The sequence below is a fragment of the Apteryx rowi genome, unplaced genomic scaffold, assembly GCF_003343035.1.
Source record: "Apteryx rowi isolate R43461 unplaced genomic scaffold, aptRow1 scaffold_64, whole genome shotgun sequence".
Classification (NCBI taxonomy): Eukaryota; Metazoa; Chordata; class Aves; order Apterygiformes; family Apterygidae; genus Apteryx; species Apteryx rowi.
In genome coordinates, this window is record NW_020450916.1 from 1,070,145 (window position 1) to 1,091,180 (window position 21,036).

Genomic DNA, 21,036 nt, shown 5'->3' on the forward strand with positions numbered 1-21,036 from the left:
GGAGATTTCAGCCTTTCAGGAATGCAGTCGAGCATTGCAGTCAGGAGTGCAATCTGTATTGTGGGAAGACTGACATTGTCTGGGTCACGAAAAAATACTGTATGTTATGTCTTTCTCCCCCTCCCCAAGCTTCAAAAGTGGAAGGACTGATCCTGAAAGTTGAGCAGTTGAAGGACAGTTGAGTGCCGGGTACATGATCTCAAATTACAGGCTGGTTTGTGTTGCCATGGCAGCGTTTCCTTTCGCTGGGCTGCTCCTGAGCTGTGAGTAATGTGAGCCCCGGCTGCCTTCCCACCGCTTGGGAGAAGTGGGAGCGAGCGTGTCCTCCGGTGTCTGCAGGGGGGAGAGGACTTCTCCTTCCTCTGCCCTTGTTGACAGTGGATTGAAAAAGCTGTGTTTTGACACACTCGTGGTGACACAATTTAATCAGACGAAGAGTGCTGAAGGGAAACTACCCTGAGATGTCCTTTAAAGCAGCATTGCAGGCTACAAGAGGAACTTCTCGTGCAGTGGAAACAGGATGTATGTACGTCAAATCTCTGCTCCGCTAAAATATACATCACCCTTTTTGTTTGGACTTACCGTGATGCTGTTATATAGAAGTTGTTTGTCAGGCTTTTCTTGCGATGACAGACTTCTGAGCCGAAATACCTTATTGTAGGTGCAGTTGAGCTCGTGTCTGTAGGGGTTCAGACAAGTAAGATCGCAGTGCTTCTGCGGGACTGACGCTGGTGAAAAGCAAGGGGAGCCGGAGCCCAGTCCCTGGGACGCCTGCCTGCGTCCCGGGATGCCTGTCGTGGCCCTGGTGCCCTTCTGAAACCTGGAGGTGTGACTGGGGCAGCGATCCGCCATACCTTTAGATAACGCTTTTTGCCTCTTAAGCAATGTCATGTAGGCTTGGGTCAGGGAGAGAGGGGATTACCATGGGGATTTTTTTTTTTTTTGAGGGAGCAGTGTCTGGTGTACAGCAGCCTCAGCTGGGGAGGACAGGGAATGAAAAGCAGTTTGGACTTGGAAGCCTAAAGATAGCGTCTCTGCTCTTTGCTAGACTGTTTTTCAGTTGTGAGTTTGGGGTTCCTGTTTTTTTTGTTTTTCGTTTGTTTGTTTGCTTGCTTGTTTGTTTTTTAATGAGTACTAATGGCAAAACGTGCGAGGAGGCAGGAGCTGCAGCCCTGTCAAGCATGATTTCCGTCAGTTTAGCCTTCCACCCTTCGCGTAGCTGTGGCTCTGACACTGGCTCCTCTGTAGGTCAGAGAGGGACAGAGTCTGAATATCTTAACAGATCTCCCTTTCTTTTTCCTGGTAGGCCATGTGGGGTTTTCGCTTTTTTTCTTTTTCTTCCCTCTTTCCTTTTTTCTCTCTTTTTCTTTTTTCCCTTTTTCCCCCCCTCCCTTTTTCCTTCATTTTTTCTTTATCTTTTGTTTTTGGCAAGAGACAGGTAAGCAATCTGTATGACTGTGGCAACATCCAGGCAAAGAGTGGGTCTGATCTATAAACCTGTAGGAACAGGAGAGGTAGAGGTGCCAGTTATCTGATAACCCTTTAGTCCATATAAGATCGTTCCCCACAGTACTTCAGTGCTCGGCCTAGCTCGGCTTCCCAAGTGGAAGCGAAGGGTGGGAGGTGTGGGAGAGCCGCCCCGGCCCCTGCCCGGGGCTGGGGCTGCCTGGCGGCCCCCCGCAGCGGTACAGCGGGCGCCTGAACCGCTCCTGCCGGCCAAGTGCCTCTTCCTCAGTTGTTTCGTGGAGCTTTTTGCTGCCCGACCGCAGGAAGGGGCGGCCGAGGGGCTCAGGCTTGGGGAGAGCAAGGTGCCGCTCGGTGCTGCTGGAGCCGGGTATCGGCCCGACCCGCGTGGGCAGCGGCGCTCGCGGCCGGCCCTGCGCGCCTCTGCCGTCTCGGGCTGGCCATGCCGTTCCCGCTCCGCTGGGAGCGGTGGATTAAGGAAGGAAAAATTCTGTGGGTGCAGCCGGTGGCTGTGGGAAATAACCCTGCGGCCTCCCTGTGGGAGGCTGGGGTCAGTGGGGGAGGAGAAGGGGGCGGCCAAGGTTTCGGGGGCTGCTCGYGAGGGGTTTCCCTCCTTCCCGTGCAGTGGCGTGGGAGGAAGGAGGAAGGACTAGAAGGCTGACTTCGCAACTTTATTTTGAGCACAGCAGGCTTGCGGGAGGAAAAAGAGAAAGGTTTAGGGTATGAAGGAGAGCATGTGGGCAGATACGCTATTCTTCGTTGCCGACGCTAATCTTAGCCAGGCCCCTGCCTTCCCCATTGAGACTATGACTGATGTGTACCACAGGGTGTGAACGTATCGTGGGTAGGCACTGCGTGGTGGTTCATTTACTGTGAGCGAGCGAGCAAGCGTCTCGCCTCGTCTTAACCCGTTACGTAGGAGGTAGGTGGATGTGCTCCAGGGTGCGGAATTAGGGGCAGTAACTTTGGGAGTGCCCCTGATTATTTCGGAGTAATAAGAAAACCCCACTAAAATAGAGTAAAAAACATAAAACAGAGTAAGCAAAACTGCCTCTAGAATTGGTTTAGTTTAATTTTGTGTCTTTCTGCAAAATGGACCAGCAGCACTTGCACCATTACTTGCATGCGCAGATAAAGAGGAGCAGCTGGGTGTGGCGGCTTCTCCAGCTGCGGCACAAACCTACGCCTGTCTGCGACATGTCCCTGTGGAGGGGATTGCTTCTCCCAGGCCATCTTTTTGTATATACGAAGAGGTATGGCACAGAGACTGGCCTTCTCTTCAGAAGGGATTAAGCTACTGCCCAGTAGCAGTAAGTGTAGGTTAAGCTGTGAATTTTCAGGTAGAAGAGGAAAACCTCCTTGATCAAAGAGAACTGAACAATATTTTATCAGTTCCCCCTCCCCCTCCCCTTAAAAAAAAAAAGAGAGAGAGAGCGAGAGAGAGGGTAAAAGGACCATGGGAGGCATCTTGTTTCCAACCCAAGTTGCCAAAATGCAACTCTGAAAAATGCTGGAGACTGGAAATTACTGTCATTCTGAAACAGTCCAACACTTAAACTGCAAGAATTTTTCCCTAATTTTCTTTATCCAGCTAAATAAAATATTGCAAGTCAAATGTGAGAGGGATGCAAAAAAGATGATAATCGTAACAGAGAAAGTCTCAGAACAATTTATTTTCTCTGTCAGTTCATTTTAAGGTCCAGAGTCAATACAGTCTGATGGTTGCTCATTTGGGGAGACATTAAATAAACATTGCATCTGCATTTCAACAAGTATATCAGCAGCAGGTGAGAAGTTACCCCACCATTGATGTGAAATAGTAACCTCCAAAGGCAGTTTAAGATTCTGATCAGCCAGGCTTTGTCTTTGCTAGGAGAAATGGCAGAGTTTAATTTGTCTTTAATAACACGGGCTACCAAGGCCTGACCCATACACAATCTTCTTTGTTCCGTACGGAAGCACAGTAAACTCACTGCTGTGGTTAGACTGCTTCCACTAACCTGGCTAGTTTGTTTTAAAGCTAGATGTACCGATGTTTTGTTGGATTTTCAACTTCAGCTGTGCACAGCTTCACAGCTTTTTCCTGACGTACAGCACTAACTAGAAATCTGTGTATACCACTAACTAGAAATCTGTGTTGGCTTTCCACTTTGTATTTTTGTTAATTAGTGGATCTGAGTGCAATAGTGTATTTACTCATGAGTAGCTCCACAGGCACTGGATCATCACTTTTGCTGAATATCTACTTTTAGTGCCAATAATGGTGCATGGAAGTCTGCCTCTAACTGAAGTGTGGTTTTACACAACACCTAATCCAATGTAGCTACCAAAAGAAGTCACTGTATTTATTATCTCTTGCATTGGACTGATTGATTGTATGGCTTCAGGGTGTGCTGGTGCAGCTCACTGTTGCAATACCCGCCAAAATTTTTTGTATTGGTTTTCTGTCAGGTCAGCAAGCTGATGGACATACATGGCTGGGAAAATGAAAGCAGGCAACTAGCACCTCTCTGGCTGTGGCCCACAGTTAAATTGGGTTAGGTGTCAAGTGAAAGTGTTCCCCTAAAACAGTAGATAATATAGTGTAGAGTAGTGGTTTACTGGTAGGCTGAGTCCTCTCTGCTCTGTGAACCTGAAACTGCTCAAAGGAAAAAGCTAGAGGTGGGCAGGACCTTTTTTGAAGAGAGATGCAGGAAAGAGATCAGGGCATTAGTTCGTTGTTGAGATGATGGATGGAGCCGACTGACAATATACCCTCCATTAGTATCTAACCACTTGAATCATCCTGTCAGCTACCACAGTGAAAGAAATCAGATATTTAATTAAAGGTAAGCTTATTGCCACATATCTTACAATTTTCAGGCTATGCTCCATTTTAGCATAAAAAAATTAGTATGAGAAAATTCCAAGTTAAAAAAACAAATAAATAACTCTGAGAGAGAGGGTGCTGCTCAGAGACTTCTGTATAAAGGCCARTGGCTACTACTAAAATTACCGAGCAGCATCCCTCTCTTTATTTCTCAACTGGAACTCTCCCTCATTTGATATTGCAAATTTTCACTTTTTTGTTAATAGCAAAATATTTCCTCTTCTCATGAGAAGTCCAGCGACTTAAATCAGACCTCAGACTTGTATACTTTGTGAGTTATTTTAAGTCTTGAATACATCATGGAATACCCATCCATAAAATTGTATTCCCCCTTGTTACTGGTTAGAGGAGGCCACTTGGCCTCTGCAGACTTGCAGGTGGTCCATGAAGTTTTGATCTTTGCTCTGAGACTTTTCCTCTGTATCTTGGTATAACTGCTTCTGTATCTTCTTTTATTATTTAGAAATATTTTGGTTCCACATAGTGTACCCTTCTTGTGAGACTAGCCCTCTGGTATTACCTTTTTTTTTATATATATCTTCTACTCTTGCTTAGCTTTAAAAAAAAAAAAAAAACCTATAGAAGTATCTTGCCATTCAGATGTAGGGTTACTCCTTTCTTCTGCCACATGCATTATCACTTCTGTAACATATGTTTCCCTAGAAAAACCCAACAGTGCTACTCRTAGAGCTGTTAGGTGATCTAGCAGGTCAGTGACTTTAGGTTTGCTATGACATTTTCTATCTGATTTTCCTCTTCTGTATTGCAAGAAATAACTCGCTTGAAAAATAACTTTTTCTTTATATAGTAAATAGGTGAAGAAGCCCTTGAGATGAGCAGGAGATACTTTATCTTGCTCGACTTTCTGGCATGTCAAATTTAATGGTGCTAACATTGTTAGATGTGTCAAAAATGCATAAATTAGGTTTTCAGATTTTGAAAACATGGGAGTACAGTAATACAATCTGTAGCTGGGCATCAGACAAGTTGCTTTTACAGAATGTCATATCGTTAAAGTTAAGGGCGTACATGGCCATATCTAAGCTAAGGGAAAGGGATGTTAGTTCCTAGTAAGTTACTTTCATAGACCTGTTAATCAAAAGACTGCTTACCAATTCACTGGTGCCTGCACAGACGCTTGCTTGACCTTACAGATGTATCTACCAAGTGCTAAATAAGGTTTACAGCTTCCAGGGGACAAACTTGAATGACAGTGGGGCTTTAGCGTGAACATAGTATCCCAAGCTGTAGGACAGATGTTTCTGTACCATTTAAGAAAGGTCTTGGGACTACACGCTCAATTTGGGAGTGTCAGCTTTCCCTCTAGTTAATGGAGCTGCCTGAGGGTGACTTAGGTCACCTGTACAAAGAGCCTACCCTCACTATTAGCGGATGCCTACATTTGAAGTGAGAAAGAGGGAAAATTGCACTTTGCTGTGTCTTGGGAATATTCAATTAGAAATGACTGTAATAACTAGGTCCCTGGATTTTCTAATTTGCAGTGCTCCTTTCTTGTAGGTGAATGGAAAAGGTTCATTATGGTGCGTTGATCCAGAATACAAGCCTAATCTTGTACAAGCACTGAAAAAGCAACCTTTTCCCTCAGCACTTGCATTTTATACTCCACCAGCATCACCGCCAAGGTAAGTGAATTTTCTCTTACAAATACAACATCAGGTTATGTTAATCCACCTAACAGAGGAAATGCCCAAGTGGATGTTGACATATTCTTACTGCTCTCTGCCAGAGAGAAGTAGCTGAGTGGGACTTAGCTGAACTGGATAGGCAAGACAGAGAGACTGGACAGACAAGACAGGGAGAATTTAAATCTTGAAATTCCCAGGTAGTAGATCTGGGATTAGTATCCCAATCTTTTTTATAACTATGAGAGAGTTTAAGAAGGGAAAGGGGAGGGGGCACTGATTTYACAACTGTGGAGGGCAAGAGCAGGTTTTCTTCCTCTTTCTGAAGCAAGCAATGAGTAAGCTTTTATATTTTGTTTCAGCTTAATATTTTTTTTACCTTTTCTTGGCTTCTGGGGCTTGTTAATTTTCTGTACTTTTTTTTTGGGGGGGGGCAGTGGGGTGGCTTTCTCTTACATATTCTCTCTTTTCCCTTCTACCTCTTTTTCCCTCCTCATTGTGTCTTGCCAGGGGTCCTGGCTGCAGGAAGCCCAGACAAGAGCATATAGTGTTAAGTCTTACACTGCCTTTGTTTAGGATCTTTGGGAACAGATGCTACTTTTCTCACTGAACTCTGAGAGGTGACTAGTGGGGTCAGGCACTGTGCTGGGCCCTAGTGAGTGCCATTTCTTTGGTGAGCTGGCAGTCCTGGTAATGGGAGTAAAATCCTGCTTCAAGCACAGTTCACCAGGACTAATCTAGGATATCTGGTGCTGTTAGCTTACAAGGAAATGTGTATATATATAATATGTGTGTGTGTGTGTGTATATATGTATATGTGTGTGTGTGTGTACATATATATGTATATAGAGATAGATTAAAAAAAATGCTGTTTCAGTTACAATTAACTCTCATCTCCTTTCCTCTGTTCTGATGTGCTTAGAGAGACAAGCTGCAGAGAACAGGTATTTCTCTCTAAGACTGTTTAAAAAAAAAAAAAAAAGTTTTGCATTTTACCGTGATGATGGGAAAACAGTCTTCATAATAGATGTACTCTGAAGTGGAGTACGTTAGCCTTCTGGAATCARGGCTTCCTCAGCTGATACATTTTAAGATTAGCCAATAGATTTTGGAGTTTCAGGTAAACTTGATGCATTCTTATGTACAGGAAAAGGCACATCAGCTGAATAAGTAATAGAGATGGCACAGAGAGTAGAAGGATAGAAAGCAATAAGGAGAATATTGCAGTTGATGAGATCAGTAATCAGGTAGGCACATAGCCAGTTTATCTATTTTGGCAAAGACTTTGGGTGAGGTAAGAGATAATGAAGATGTGTATATATTGCTATATGCCTTATCTTACTGCAGGGAGCTTGCTTAACAAACAGAGGAGGAACTGGGATTACTGGAGCAGGATGTAAAACTGATAGTAAATACTTAGCAGAAATTTTTGTAAGAGTCCAATGGGACATTGAGCCTGGGATTTGACAGCCCACTGCAAGCCTTAGATACCTGGCAGTGAATAAAGGTTTGCATGGTCTTTCACAGTCGCACTTTGTGACCTACAAGTTATAAAGGTGGTCTCTAACCTTCTAGCCATTGTAGGCTGTAAATGGTCGTTCTTAGGTTTGAAAGAGCCAAGGCAGAATTGTCTTGTGTTCCAGTTTTCTGTTGGAATGGAAGCATTACTAAGATAACCGTGAAGCATTTAAGTATTAAGAAATAGTCAAATCTGAAAGTATGATATGGCTGGTAGCWTTTTCAGGCTTTGTATTATGGGAACAAAGGTTTTTGAACCTACTGTAATTGGACTCTAGATAATAAAGGTTTTACAAGCATTAGTGTTCCTGCGTAAAGGCATGAACTTCTCTTCTGGTATAACTCGGGTGATGGTTTGGTCCGGAAAAGCTTTGCTCAGAAGATAGTGTGTATATGTTAATGTGATAAAACTTTAACCTTAGAATCACAGGATAACATAGACGGAAGGGGTCCCTGGAGGTTGTCTGTCCAACCAGATGAGCAGGGGGCACAAATCAGACTCAACATGGGGCAGCTTGTTCAGAGCCTTGTTGGGTTAAGTTTTGAATATTCCTCAAGGTCTTGAAGATAAGTCCAATGATATAAACATTAGAAGTATGATTAACCTAATTTGTATAAATAGTATATACTGAAATTAGGTGTAGAGAGAGAGGAGAGATTTAATGCTAAAGTACTTTCAAGATCAGGACTTCATTTTGAAACAGTGCTGGTTTTGGTAACTTTCTTTTTCACTGAGAGATTAGTCACACTTGCCAACAATTGCAGTTACAAGAAAATCCTGGTCCTAATGGAGCCACATGGCAAAATTCCCATGGAGTTCAATACATGAAGGATTTTGCGGTGCCTGTATTTGTAAAAACAATAAAATAATAACAGCATTTTAAGGCACTTCTAATGATTTTTTCCCCCCCTTTTAATAATAAAAATGCATTTCTAGGACTTTCACTCATATACAAAAGGACAGTTTCTCCCTTCCATCTTTAAAAATTCTTGGGTTAAGATTTAAATCCTGGCTAGAAGGAGAGTCCTGGTTTGCTGAATATATATGTTCCAGCAACAGTACAGCAAAGAAAGTGTTTAGTAGTAATTATTACTATATGTTTTGTTAGTGAAGGATATATTTATACTAGTCACTGGGGGAAGTATATAGACCYTCATTGTACGCCGTGCGTAAAAGCAAGACAGGTCAATTGACACTTGCTCTAGTGACTTAAGGTTCGAGTTGAGAGAAGGGGAAGAGCCAGAGGTACCGTTGGAGTGGGGCTGGAAAGGTCCTTCCAGATTAGTCTAAGGGTTGATACTAACTTTCTGCTTTGAGAAATATCTGAATGGAGATGAGGCCAGCCGGGAGCTGCGCCGGGGGGCTGCTGAGGGGCTGCCAAAGGAAACGGAGGGCTGCCCTAAGTCTCGTTCCCCAAAAAACCTTCATGGAGAAGGGCCCCCAAGGGGCTGCCTTGTCTGAGGCAGTGTTGAGAGAAAGAGAAAGCCCAGAGGTACAGCTGGAGGGAGGCTGGGAAGCCCTGTCCAAATTTTACTACAGGGTGATGCTGCAATTCAGCTGTGAGAGCCTGAATTTTTCTGTGGGAGGGCTTGAGTTCATAATGATTTTACAGTATGTTTGTGGGGAATATACCTATCATTCAGCAGCATTTTCAAATAAAATTTAAGATGTTATTCTGGTCAGAAGCTTTCCAAAACTGTCATCTGTCAACAGTTGAACAAAACCTTTTATTATGACAGATGGGAGATATTCCAAACCTGACAGGACGTGGTCCGGGGCAGCCTGCTCTAGGTGACGCTGCTGGAGCAGGGGTGGACCAGGTGCTCTCCAGAGGCCCCTTCCAACCTCAGCCRTTTTGTGACTCTGTGATTGGTGTCACTGGTGCATTTTATTTTATATTATTCACAAGTATCTGTGAAACTTGTTAAACAAGTAGGTGCAAGGCCTTCTGTTCTCCTTGCACTACATCACCCCCACAAGCAAGCATGTGACAGGGAACTAGTTTTGCACATGTTTGTATTCAGCTATGCTGTGTCTTTTTCCCTTTGGTTATCACACTGGGAGGTGCTAAACATTGCTCTCCTTTTCCGTAGCTTTGGTTACAAGAGCCAGGCAGGCCGCAGGTCTGCGAGAGCTCCCTGCGTAACTCGGGCGATGCGTTTCGCTTCGCCCCGCTTCGATCCGTGCACCTCTCCTTGCCATTAGCACTCTGCACCRCGCTGAGCTTCGTAGCGGTTGTCAGTGGCAAGCTAAGGTTTGATAACATGATAGCAAATCAAAATAGTGAGAGTATTAAATGGACACCCCTCATGCACAGCTGGGCAGAGCAGAGGATTCCTGGATTGTAAAGATGTTCGCAGCAACAGCAGGAGGCCAATGACCAGTGAAAAATATTTTATTCAAGATTCATTTTAAAGAATGAAGATTTTAGTTTTAAAACAGTATTTTAAAAATTGAAGTAATTGCTTGGGTTTTAGGTTACTTTTATGTGTTCCTTGATGAATAATAATTTTTAAAACATATTAAGTACTTAGAAGCTTTATGATATTTGGGGTGATTTGTGGCTGTGCCTTATTTCAGAAAATAGAGCTGCCTAAGTATGACAAATATAAAAAGTAAATACACCGTCATAGAAACCCCCCCATTAACCCTGTGGGGCTGCTGTTACATATCGGACTTGAAATGTCTGTTCATCATCTTTTTTAATTTTTCTAACTATATTATAAAAGATATGTATTGCTATGTCTCATGCGATTTAAATAGTTATGTATTATTTCTGTTGTGCTTATTTCTAACAGTTTGCCAGTACATTAGAATGAAATGAATAATTAGTGCTGGATGTATAGCAAAAAACTATCGGAGAGCTTTAATTTGCACTTCATTCTGTCATACATTAAGTGGTGCTTTGCTAGACACAAAGCTGGCCTTGATAATGCAGAAAAGCAGACAGCATCACCAAAACAGCCCAGCTTCAGATAACTTTAAAATCACCTGCTTGTCAGCAGATACAAACTGACTCCTGTCTAGAACAAGTAGGGCTGCGTCTTCCCTTTTGATTTCCATTCATACTAGCGTTTTCTAGGTATTAGTTTCACTACTTGGCCACTGCACAAGTCTCCTGGCTGCTCTGAACAGGAGAAAAGCAGAATATTTGCTCCTTTGTTATTACCCTGGACTGAGTTGCCCAACACAGTAACTGGGTCCAGGATTTGTCTAAGCTTCCTTTTTTTTTGTTTGTTGGTTTGTTTTTTTGTTTTTTTTGTTGATCTCTCAGCACTGTTCTGAATAGCAACACACACACCTGATCCCTATTCTTTCTGTTGCTCCTGGGCACCAAACAGCTCTGTATAGGCTAACATTTTGTTCAAATCTAGGTTTTACTTACCAAAAAATACATATCTTTGTTTCAAATCTAGTTTTTAAGCAAGTACATAAAATTTGTAGAAGTTACTATCTCTTGCCAGCAAGACTTTTCCTCAGTGGGGATACTTTCCAAATGCTTGTAAATGCTTTCTAAGTGATTGATTGATAGGTCTACATAGCACAGTARGTGATGTGCCAAGTCATCTACTGAAGGCAATAGAAATTGCGGTTCATTTGGCTTGTCCACTAAACTTTGGGGGGTTGGGTTTTTTGTTGTTTTGGGGTTTCTTGGTTTTTTTTAGTCTTTATATGTTTAATATACTTTGCACAAATTATTTGGCTAATTTGGATTTGACTTTGACTTGTTGAATTTCTTTCCAGYAGGTCATCATCTCCTCACTACCTAACTTCAGTACTTAAGCAGAGTCATGGCCGATCTCTCAAAGGTAAACATTACTTGTCTTTCCTTCTGCTCTACCGTCTTTGCTAGGCACCAGCATATTTTGAACTGTGGTTTATTTTGTATATGGACCTGTTCTGAAGAGTCTGCTAGATTCCAAAAAATTGATTAATAGATTGCATGCTCATTATATTGTGTGTTAACTTTAAATCCGTAAGGTGAGTCTCAAGATGTGAAAGGAGTTCTTGTTCTTCTGCCAACAAGGTATTTAGCAGACACATCCCTCCTGAGTATGACCTATTTTAAGACTGTGTGATTTAGCAGAAACACAGTTTGAAAGCTAGATATCTAATGCTAGGATGTGTCTGTAGTAGTTTGGGATTTTTGTTGGTTACCAAGAATGGAGAACTAAAGAAAGCAAATTCTAATGTATAAAACTTGTGAGATGTGGCCGTAAAAGTGCCTTAAAGTTGAGTGTTTGTAGGTATCTGAGAGAGCATGAGCGTATTTGCAAGGTAACATGAAACAATTCAGAATATCATTTCACAGGTGCATGATATTTTTCACTCATTGGCCAGAAATGTTTGGTACAAATTGTGCCTTTTGTCACCATTATGCCTGTAGAAGCATGCAAGCTAAGCAGGGGACAGCAACACAGCTACGCTTGTGCCTTTGTAGTACAGAAAAACCCTCAATTGCATGGCCACTGAGCAAGGGGATTTCTTAAATTCTGCACATTTGCAGGTGAAGTTCCCTGGTTGAAGCCCTAGTAGGAGCAGTTTCCTGCTGAAACCCAGTTTGAATTTTACAATCCATAATTCATCATATCTCACTGTGTAACTCACACCTGTAGCTAACCAGTATGTTTACTGAGGAGGTGGTGTACCTTGACATCTCTTCAGGTTTTTTGCTCTTTATTTTCAGGGAATCTTTGCTGAAGTGCAGCACTGCTGTCTTTCTGCCCCTTCTTGAGCCCACTGGGATCTACCTGCTCATGCAGGTTTTAATGAGTATTAGAATAACAAGGACTTTGACTTGGCAATAGTTCTGTCCTGTAGATTTCTACCTTGACTTTCCAGCCAGATCTAGATAAAAATGGTGAACTTAAGATGGAAATCCATTTTTTCATTGACATTCAAATATGAATGGAAGCAGCATCCACTGTTGAACAGAAGATGGATATTTCATTTTTTCATATGGACTTTTAAAAGTTTTCCTCATTTAAAAACATTTTAGTGTGCCTTGGTGCCAGAAATGAGCTAGACAGCATGCTGGGATATTACAGTATTTCTTTAGAAGAAGCCTGTTGAGCACAAGTCTTGTAACTTGAGTAGTAGAGCTTAATCCACTGAAGACTTGTCCTTGACTAAAAAAGATATGCATCTGTAGAATACCTCTGCTAATAGTTCTCTACTGAAAAGTGAATTGTGCTTGATTTGTAAATGGGCTGACTTCAGGAAAGGGTGAACAAGTCTTAATTTGTCGTAGGGGAGTGCTGTTTAAGCTCTTTCAAAAGGATAAAACGCCACTGATGAAGTAGGACTTCAGCAGCATAATAGACACCCAGTTCTCCAATTTTGCTAGAGCGGTAGGCTGTTGAGGTGAGAAGGTTGTTTTTATTTTTCAGCCACAAACCAGAAACATTGGTTAGGCAGCAAAGCCAAGATTTTTAAAGACAGAACAGCTGCCTGTTCAGCAGATGATAATTATCACATATCCAGACAGAGGTTTTAGGGTTGTACCCTCATGGCAAGGAACCATCCTTTGCTGGCTATCTGCTGTGTAGCTGTTAGGTCTCTTCCGCACGCTTCCGCGAAGGACTGAAGGAGGAGTACGTTTGCTTGGGCAGACCCAGGATTCTAGGGGCTTACTATAAAATAAATCTCCCTGCTTTCAATGACTTTGCCGGGGTGTCCTATGACAGTTTTGGGGATTACCAGCCTGATTTTAACTACTCCAATTTACTACACTGAGTGTGCCAAAACAATAATGTGTATTTGTTCTAATTGAATTTCTGCATCTCATGGAACCAGTTTGGCGTATCCCTTGCACTAGGGGTAAGCCATTAACCCTCCCAGGATCATGGAGGGCAGCTGTTGTTCAGTTGAAAGAATTCCTCGTAAAGCACTTTCTCAGCCATTCTGCTGCAGAAGCATAAATTTAGTTATTCTATCAATGAGAGCAATCGCAAATGAAGCCAAAATATATTAACTTTGACCCATAGTACTGYTAGTCTTTCAAGATGAAAGCAAGCACTACAAAACTCATTTCTTTAGAGTAGTAAGTTGCAGAAACACAGTTTGCAGGTAGTAATTCTGTGTTGCATTAATGTCTGTGATTGCTTGTCATTTAGCAAGGTGGTGTTTATATACCAACATCATATGTTAAAATAAAATGTCTGTGATAGCAAGTAAAGAATCAGAAGATTTCACTTTCTGATTACAATAGTGGAGCAAAGTAACTGTTCATGTTTTTATTTCTTTTTGCCAGTTGGATACATGTGTCTTGTAAATTCAGTGGCTCTGTTGCTGCCAGAAAAAAAAAAAAAGGATAAAACAGAATAAAAAAAAAAATCTCATAAGTGCAGTGGGATACACCTTAAAGTATGCTGATGTTAAAATGACAGACTGTGAAACCAGTGGGGAATGTGCATATTTTATAACTTTTGCTGGAAACAGCAGCTCAGTCCCTTTTCCGTGTTGGTACAGCATTCCCAAAGTGACATGTTCCTCTTCAGATTTCTCCTTGACTAGGGATAAAGTTAGCAAAAATTATGTAAGATGTGTATAGGAAGACCAAATTGACAATTCTGCGATACTCAGCCCCCCAAATCAGTAATATAGTTACAGTTAATGCTTATGATGTGCTGTTTCTAATGCCTTTTCTGGGGAGGGGAAAAGAAGAGCCATAAAAAATGTCACTGCTAACATTTTATTTCAGTAATTTCCATCTCGGCTCTGGTTCAGCAGGCTTGAAAGACCATTCTGCTTACTGCTTGTTCTTCCCAATGCATGGGCTTCCAGCCCCACTTTTTTGCTCACCTCTCTCGTATGTATTTTCACCCAGGAGATGGTCTTTTGCTCTGAGACACCAAGGCTCTTCCGAGAGCCCACAGTCTGTGTGCTCCTCTTTTGCCTGGGTAGTCCACCAATACGGAGAGAAGTGTAGCTTCTCTCTTAAGCATCCATTGATGAAGTGAGAGAAGGAAGACCTTAGATTTTCTGGGTTTAAAATGCATTTGAATGTCCTGAAATAAGTGAAGCACTGCTGTTCATCTAAATCTTTTTCAAATGCCTATTTATTATTCATATCTCCATACTTTCTAGATTGAGCAATTCTGTCTGCTTTCCCCCTTTGTCTTCTCTGTTTTTACTATTTGACTTGTTAGTGAGAAAATATGGTGAAGAAAGCACTTTCTGTTGCAGTTAGAGAAGAGATGCATGCCAAATTAGTGCTGCATTTTACTGACACGTTTGTTCTTCAGACTTGCATATTCATAGAGTGAGGATATGAAGTTGATTGGGCACTTTGCTTTGCCGTATGCATAATCCTTTTCTTTAAACTGTTACAAATAAAGCCCAGTTGTTGATAAATATAATAATATCATCATCAGATACAAATCTAATTACTGTTGCTGATTCTTGGCTTCAGCTTTGGTGAGTGCAATGCAGGAAATCAGCTTTTATAAGGTTATCATGCTTAAGACACATGACTGTTCTGTAACCACCCATCTTGCTCATAAGATCTCACTCATATCTCTCTGTGTCTTAATTTTTGATTATATTAGAGTCATTCTTGAGTTTGGATTCTTGCATTTCTTTCTTTTTATTGCAGGCTAATATATGTAGATACATATTCTTCCTGTGTTCTAGGGACCTTATTTTGCCAGGATCTAACATTTTACCCAAGATCTAACATCTTGCTGCTTTTTCTTCACAGAATCTGATATTGATGCTGCTACTGCAATGATGCTGTTAAATACTTCCATTGAACAAGGGATGTTAGACTGTAAGCATAAGCCAATTTACTCTGGTGTTTCTCTACCCAGTAGCTAAGTGTTTTCTCTGAAGTTTCAGTAATGGAGTATGGTCTAGCTTGCAACTAGTAAGACCAGTCAAGAGCCATTCTGTTTTGTTTATTCTTTCTGCTAACGTTACAGAGTTTTATAGAATCTCCTTCCCCCCCCCCCCCAGTTAATTCGGGGGGGTTTTTTGCAAAGTTTTTTCCCCTGCCTTCTTTGTTAGATGCTCAGTCGTCTTAGCTGCTTCTCTGTTTCTCTATTTTTTTTTGTGATTAGCTGAAGACCATTGTCCTCTGTTGATGACAGTAAATGTGTATAAGATTTCACAACTCTTAAGTCATGAAACTCTTAAGTCGTAACTTTAAGCTTACCCTTTGCAGTCAGCCTGCCAAAGTATAGCATTTTAGCACATAATCTCATTGGAATATTTGCTTACTAACAGATTTTGTTTTTAATAGGTGAGAAACCTCAACCTCTGAAGACACCTAAGAAGAGGAGTTATGGCAGTGCATTTAATTCTCCCAGTTCCATAAATCTGCAAGAAAATGATTCTGCAGCCACCAATATTGATCCAAAGGAGGATCACAATTACAGTGCTAGCAGCATGGGTTCACAACGCTGTGCATCTAGATCCAGTGTGTCTTCCTTGTCCTCTGTTGATGAGGTGTATGAATTTATCTCCAAGAACAGCCATGCTGGAAGCGATGGCAGTGAAGGATTTCACAGTGAAGTGGATACAGACGTTGACTATGAAGATGATCCTCTTGGAGATAGTGGCTATGCATCACAACCTTGTGTAGATACCTCTGACAAAAGTCAGCCTAGCAACAAAGCACTCAAGGAGTTATGTCAAGAAATTGATGAGGAGTTGAAAGAAGCAGCAGGGTCTCTGCTGCACCTTGCTGGCGTCCGAACGTGTTTGGGTTCCTTAATAAGTACTGCAAAGACCCACAGTCACAAGCAAAGGAAAAAATAGTATGTCTGTCAGTGCTGAATATATACATATATTTTTTTTAAGTGTGGCAATACTCTTCTACTTTTACCCTTCACAAGGGAGATCAAAGCCATAAGAGGACTCATTTGCTTTTTTATTTTTTGGCGCTAATTATAATTTAGCCATTTATTTTTAAATCACTGCCTAAAAGAAAAAAAATTATTTAATCTTTTCAAATTAGAAGAGATGCATGACTTGTGAAAACCTGAAAGCATACTTCTTAATGATCACTTTTTTCTTTTTTTTCTTTTTAATAGTTGAATATTTCCACAGATATGTTCATTCAGATGCATGCTGTGGATCATATTTACCTCTCTGCCAGCCCTTTCTGCAGAGGTGAATTTTGCCCTAAGGGCTCTGACTTCCATGTAAAGGATTAAAAAGGAGGAGACAAAAAAAAAGAGGGGTGGGGGGAAACAGATGTCTACAGAGGTGCTTGCCTCAGCTGCCTCCTCCCACTCAGTTTTCTCTTCCACTCTTCTGATATATGTCCTGGGGAACTGCTTGTGAAGCAGCTCAGAGTGCCTGCAGTTTTCAGCCCATCTGACCATCTCGTACAGTGGGTGAAAAACAGTAGCGCTGTAAGGAGCTGCTTTTAGCAAGATGTTAAGTAGTCCCTGCAGAGAGGAAGGAAGGAACATAACCCTCCCTGGAAGAGTGGGTAAGGGGTAGCTGAGGTGTGCACCACCCTCAGCTTTCTTTTTTTTCCAAATCCACCTTATGCAGCCATCTCAAGACGAATTGTCTTGTGCGTATGTGTGTGTGTGTGGGGGGGTGCACTTTCACACAGGTGCGCACACACACACCCCTTGGATGTAGCAAACACAGCGAAAGCTGCCAGTTAAAATGAGGACAACCTCAAATTTGTTATCCTCACTATTGAATATTCAGTAGCTGCATTAGCAAAAGTTCTGCTGCTCGTCCCAGTGCAACACCCCCACTTTTGCTCCCCTACAGAAGAGATTGATTCAGGAACAAAAACGCAAAAGTTCATGCTGTCCACAATGTGAATGAAGTGGAGGTTTTAGGTGGCTAGATTGAGAATGACTGTCTGATCCAGCAAAATAGAAAGAATATTTTCCTTTTTGAATTGGTGAACCCTGAATTGCTTTTTGGCATTTTTTTGCCCCCTGTCCCCAACACTCTGTGGTTATTGTGACATTGGCTGTCCGTACCTTTCGTTTCCCCGATCAGTGTGCCTTGTGCCGTGCGAGTCCTTTCAGCCTCCTGTGATATGCTGTGTACCTAATAAGCAAGGCTTTAGCTTTTGGGTGTACATTGTAACTCAGGAGGACCTTTCGGTTTTGAGAAGAAGTTCCTTCACAATTCATTTTTGCAATAAAAAAACCTCTTTAGAATGCCCAGACATCTTTTGGCCAAAAATGTTGCAAGGGTATGGTGATTTTCTTTTTTCTTTTATAAAAAGTGGTGATTGCTTACATCTTCCAGTAGATGATGGCTTTTTTTTTTTAAAGGTTTTCCTTTTTTCAGCTGTTTAAGTTTTCTGTGCAAGAATGGGCATGCAGCTCTGTTGGAGTGGGTTTTAACAGTACTGTAAGTATAAGAATGCCTTAAGTATGTTTTGGAATTGTATACAATGATAAAAAGTCATCTTTCCTGTCTCTGAAAGGTAGCATGATGTGCCATAAACTTTCTAGCTAATACATTAAGCTATTGTTTCCAGCAGGTGTTGGGTAAACTGGTATAGAATTAGGAGCAAACAGAGCCAGGTAGGAAACCGATGTCCACTGTTTTGGTTGTGGAAAACAGTAATGGATTCAACCAAAAGTTAATCTTTTACTAATGGGGTATTTTTCTGGCTGTTTAGAGGCCCAGCTTTCATAGATCAGTGTTTTGTGTTTTTTTTTCTTATTTGTCAGTCTCTTCATGAATACTGCCATAAATTGTCTACTTTAATAATGAATACAACCATGCTGCTGAAGATCTGTTGCTCTGGGGGCCTGTTTCAGTACCTCTTGAAGACAGTGGTGGTGCTCCTATTGATTTACTGGTTGTTGGATCAAGCCTGAGATATTTGAGGTTATTTTTTAATGTGTTTTGGAATTCAAAGCCAACTTTTTTTTTTTAAAGTGCAAACCCTATAAAGTGTTCTTTTTTGATTATTTCAGTTTTAAGAATGATTTATTTTATTTCTTGAAAGAGAAGAAAGAAACTCAGATGCATTCCTGCTCTGTGTGAACACCAATTATGCTATACCCATAGCAGGAGAACGCTTGTACAGACATGTGCGTCTTCTGGATATCACAAGTGGTGCATTAGCTAATTAGATCTGATACTGGATGTGTTACTGGTGGACAGTAGGGGGAAACTCACTCTGTAAAAGAAAATTAAGTACAAATGCAGTGGTTTATAGGATTTTTGGATGTGGAGATATGAATGCTTGGTGGAACTGCTTTTTGCTAATGGTTTGCTGATAATATCTTGAAAGAATACAGCAAAGGGCAGATTTCGTATCAATGCAAAAATGATGGTTCAACTATATCGAAATTAGCGCTCTGGAATTTCGATCAGTGCCATGATTTCAGTTGCACGCTACTGAAGAGGGGGCTTGTGGGTCCTGATGAAATTGGCTGCAGCTCTTCTGTAACTTCCAGTGAAAGCTGGATCGAGATCCAAGTATTCTGGAAAATGCAATCATACTCCACTCCATAGTTTGGTTTGGGTTTTTTCATTGTTGTTGGGGTTTTGGGGTTTTTTTTTTGCCTTGGACAAACTTTGAGAAGGTTAATACGCTCTTTTGTTTGCTTGCCCATTTGCTAATAGAATCAATGTGGTATTTCTATTCTGAAAACATATTTACTAGGAGAGTGGCTGTGCTGCTGTTACCCCTGAAATTGGTGATAAAGACTTCAGCATTACTGAAGGGACAGGATCACGCCAGAGGCTAATAATGCATTTTAGTTATCGCATGCCAAGACAAAGCAATAAAATCCTACTAACAAGAAGTGAACGGTGAAAGTTGCCTCCGTCACTAAAGCACTCAGCTGGAGAGAAGTGACGTTTCGGGAGGGGAGAAATAAGGGCAGCCTCTTCCTGGGACACAAGGCAGTGCAGCGGGCAGGGGCAGTGTGCCTCGTCCTCTCCACGCTTTCCTGTCTTTCCTCTCTCTTTCACAAGGGAGAGGGCAGCTGATCTGTGCACTTTACATATTCCACCGCATCCCCATGCGTGTCCCCGCACATTTTGGCATACAAAAGCTACCGGCTCAGTTGTGGAGCACCTCTCTTCCTAGTCAGAGAACAGCTGCCCTTCCTTTCGCCGACATATCTAGCATTGGGTTTGGGTTCGTTTGCCACCTGAGTTAAAGACCCTGGTGTATATAGTATAAATGGAATATAATTAAAAGTTATTTTAACATTTTTTTTAGTGACATATGTAAAATGTTCATGCCAATGGTCTGTTCAGATATATTTTAGTAGCAGTTAAAAGACAAGGAAAGTATTAATGAAGCACATTCAATTCTTAAAAACAGTGGAGAAGTGTATGAGACTTACGTACAAGGGAGGCTGCTTTATTTAGGACAAATTCTGGTGTGAATACTGTACAAACCTGTATTGGTCTTTGGGAGTCCAATGCTAAGTTACAGCCTTAGTAAAAGTCACATCAAATGTTTTAAAAATCCAACTATAAAATGGAAGTTGTATGATTTGCAACTTTTCATTAGGCTGAAAAGTGAAAGCTTTGGTTAAAACAAAGTACACTCATACATGTTATTAATGGTGTAGTCAAAATATTTATTGAAAAGAAAAGGTAGAATATTTTAAGTGTTGCACCTGCCATTATTTCTTAAAGCACATTCTTTACATCTAACTGCCAGTGCCATTATGAAGTCTGTTTTATAAATGTACATTTCTTCAAACTAAAAAGTGCATAATTAAAAGTATTATGTTACTGCCATATAGTGATATAAAACATTTTATAATTGCCAATTCATTGTAACTATTATTTATTTAAGTGAATTGTAAGAATGCTTTCTGATCAAACGAACCAGAGTTGTTTTTAAAATGTTCCCGTTAGCTTGTTTCTAATGTAGCATAAGCAATGTCCTTGGGTTTGTTTAGAATAATTTTGCCAGTAGGTGACCAATTCTAACCCTTTTTCCTCCAGTTTAGTCCTTTACCCATTTTAAAGACAATTTACAGAAGTTTAGTTTTTTGTATGCTAATCGCTGTTAATTAAAATGTTTATAAAGTTTATTTTTACCAAAGAGATGCAATTCATTATGACAAAATATTGCAGAATAAACTTTGTTTTATAACATTTGTGACTTTTCTGCCCATGTTTTTCATTCGGATTATCAAAGGGGCTTTTATAAAATAAACAGCATTACAAACAGAAAACACTGTGTTATCTCTTTATCTACAGATCTTGGTTCTGGTCTCAGATGCTACTCTGAGTCCCCCAGGTTCCCATTTAAATCTGTTCCACAAGACTGGGTTAGTTTAAAAAAAAAAACAATAATAATTCATTGTAGGTCTCAGCTTGGTTAAGAAAATTGCATGCTCATTGTAATGATCTGTACAGTAACTGAACCCTATCAGTTCATAGCAAGATTTGCTTTCAGCCAAGTTAAATCCACAACTGGCCCATTGTTTTGAATAATAATGGAGGTGATATGGTGTCAACATCTTGATTCTCCACTTTCTCCTGTGTTGATAATATGGAAAATCTATTTCTGAAATGAAACCTAACCCCCACTGATACTTGAAGGGCATCTTATTAAGCCCCAGATTTTGCCCTAT

The 21,036-nt window shown here is 41.1% G+C and overlaps 1 protein-coding gene across 11 annotated transcripts in view; it reads left to right on the forward strand.

Annotated features, from left to right (window-relative positions):
- FOXN2 (forkhead box N2) overlaps window positions 1-20,554 on the forward strand; it is a 45,762-nt gene extending 25,208 nt beyond the window's left edge. For 10 of the 11 annotated variants that reach the window (XM_026084425.1, XM_026084426.1, XM_026084427.1 and 7 more), the window contains 4 exons: window positions 5,852-5,976; window positions 11,240-11,304; window positions 15,198-15,266; window positions 15,738-20,554. In XM_026084425.1, coding sequence (XP_025940210.1) covers window positions 5,852-5,976; window positions 11,240-11,304; window positions 15,198-15,266; window positions 15,738-16,255 — 777 coding nt within the window. In that variant the 3' untranslated portion in view covers window positions 16,256-20,554. The remainder of the gene's footprint in view (window positions 1-5,851; window positions 5,977-11,239; window positions 11,305-15,197; window positions 15,267-15,737) is intronic. The other variant, XM_026084436.1, reaches the window with a different exon arrangement.
- Window positions 20,555-21,036: the final 482 nt, after the last annotated feature.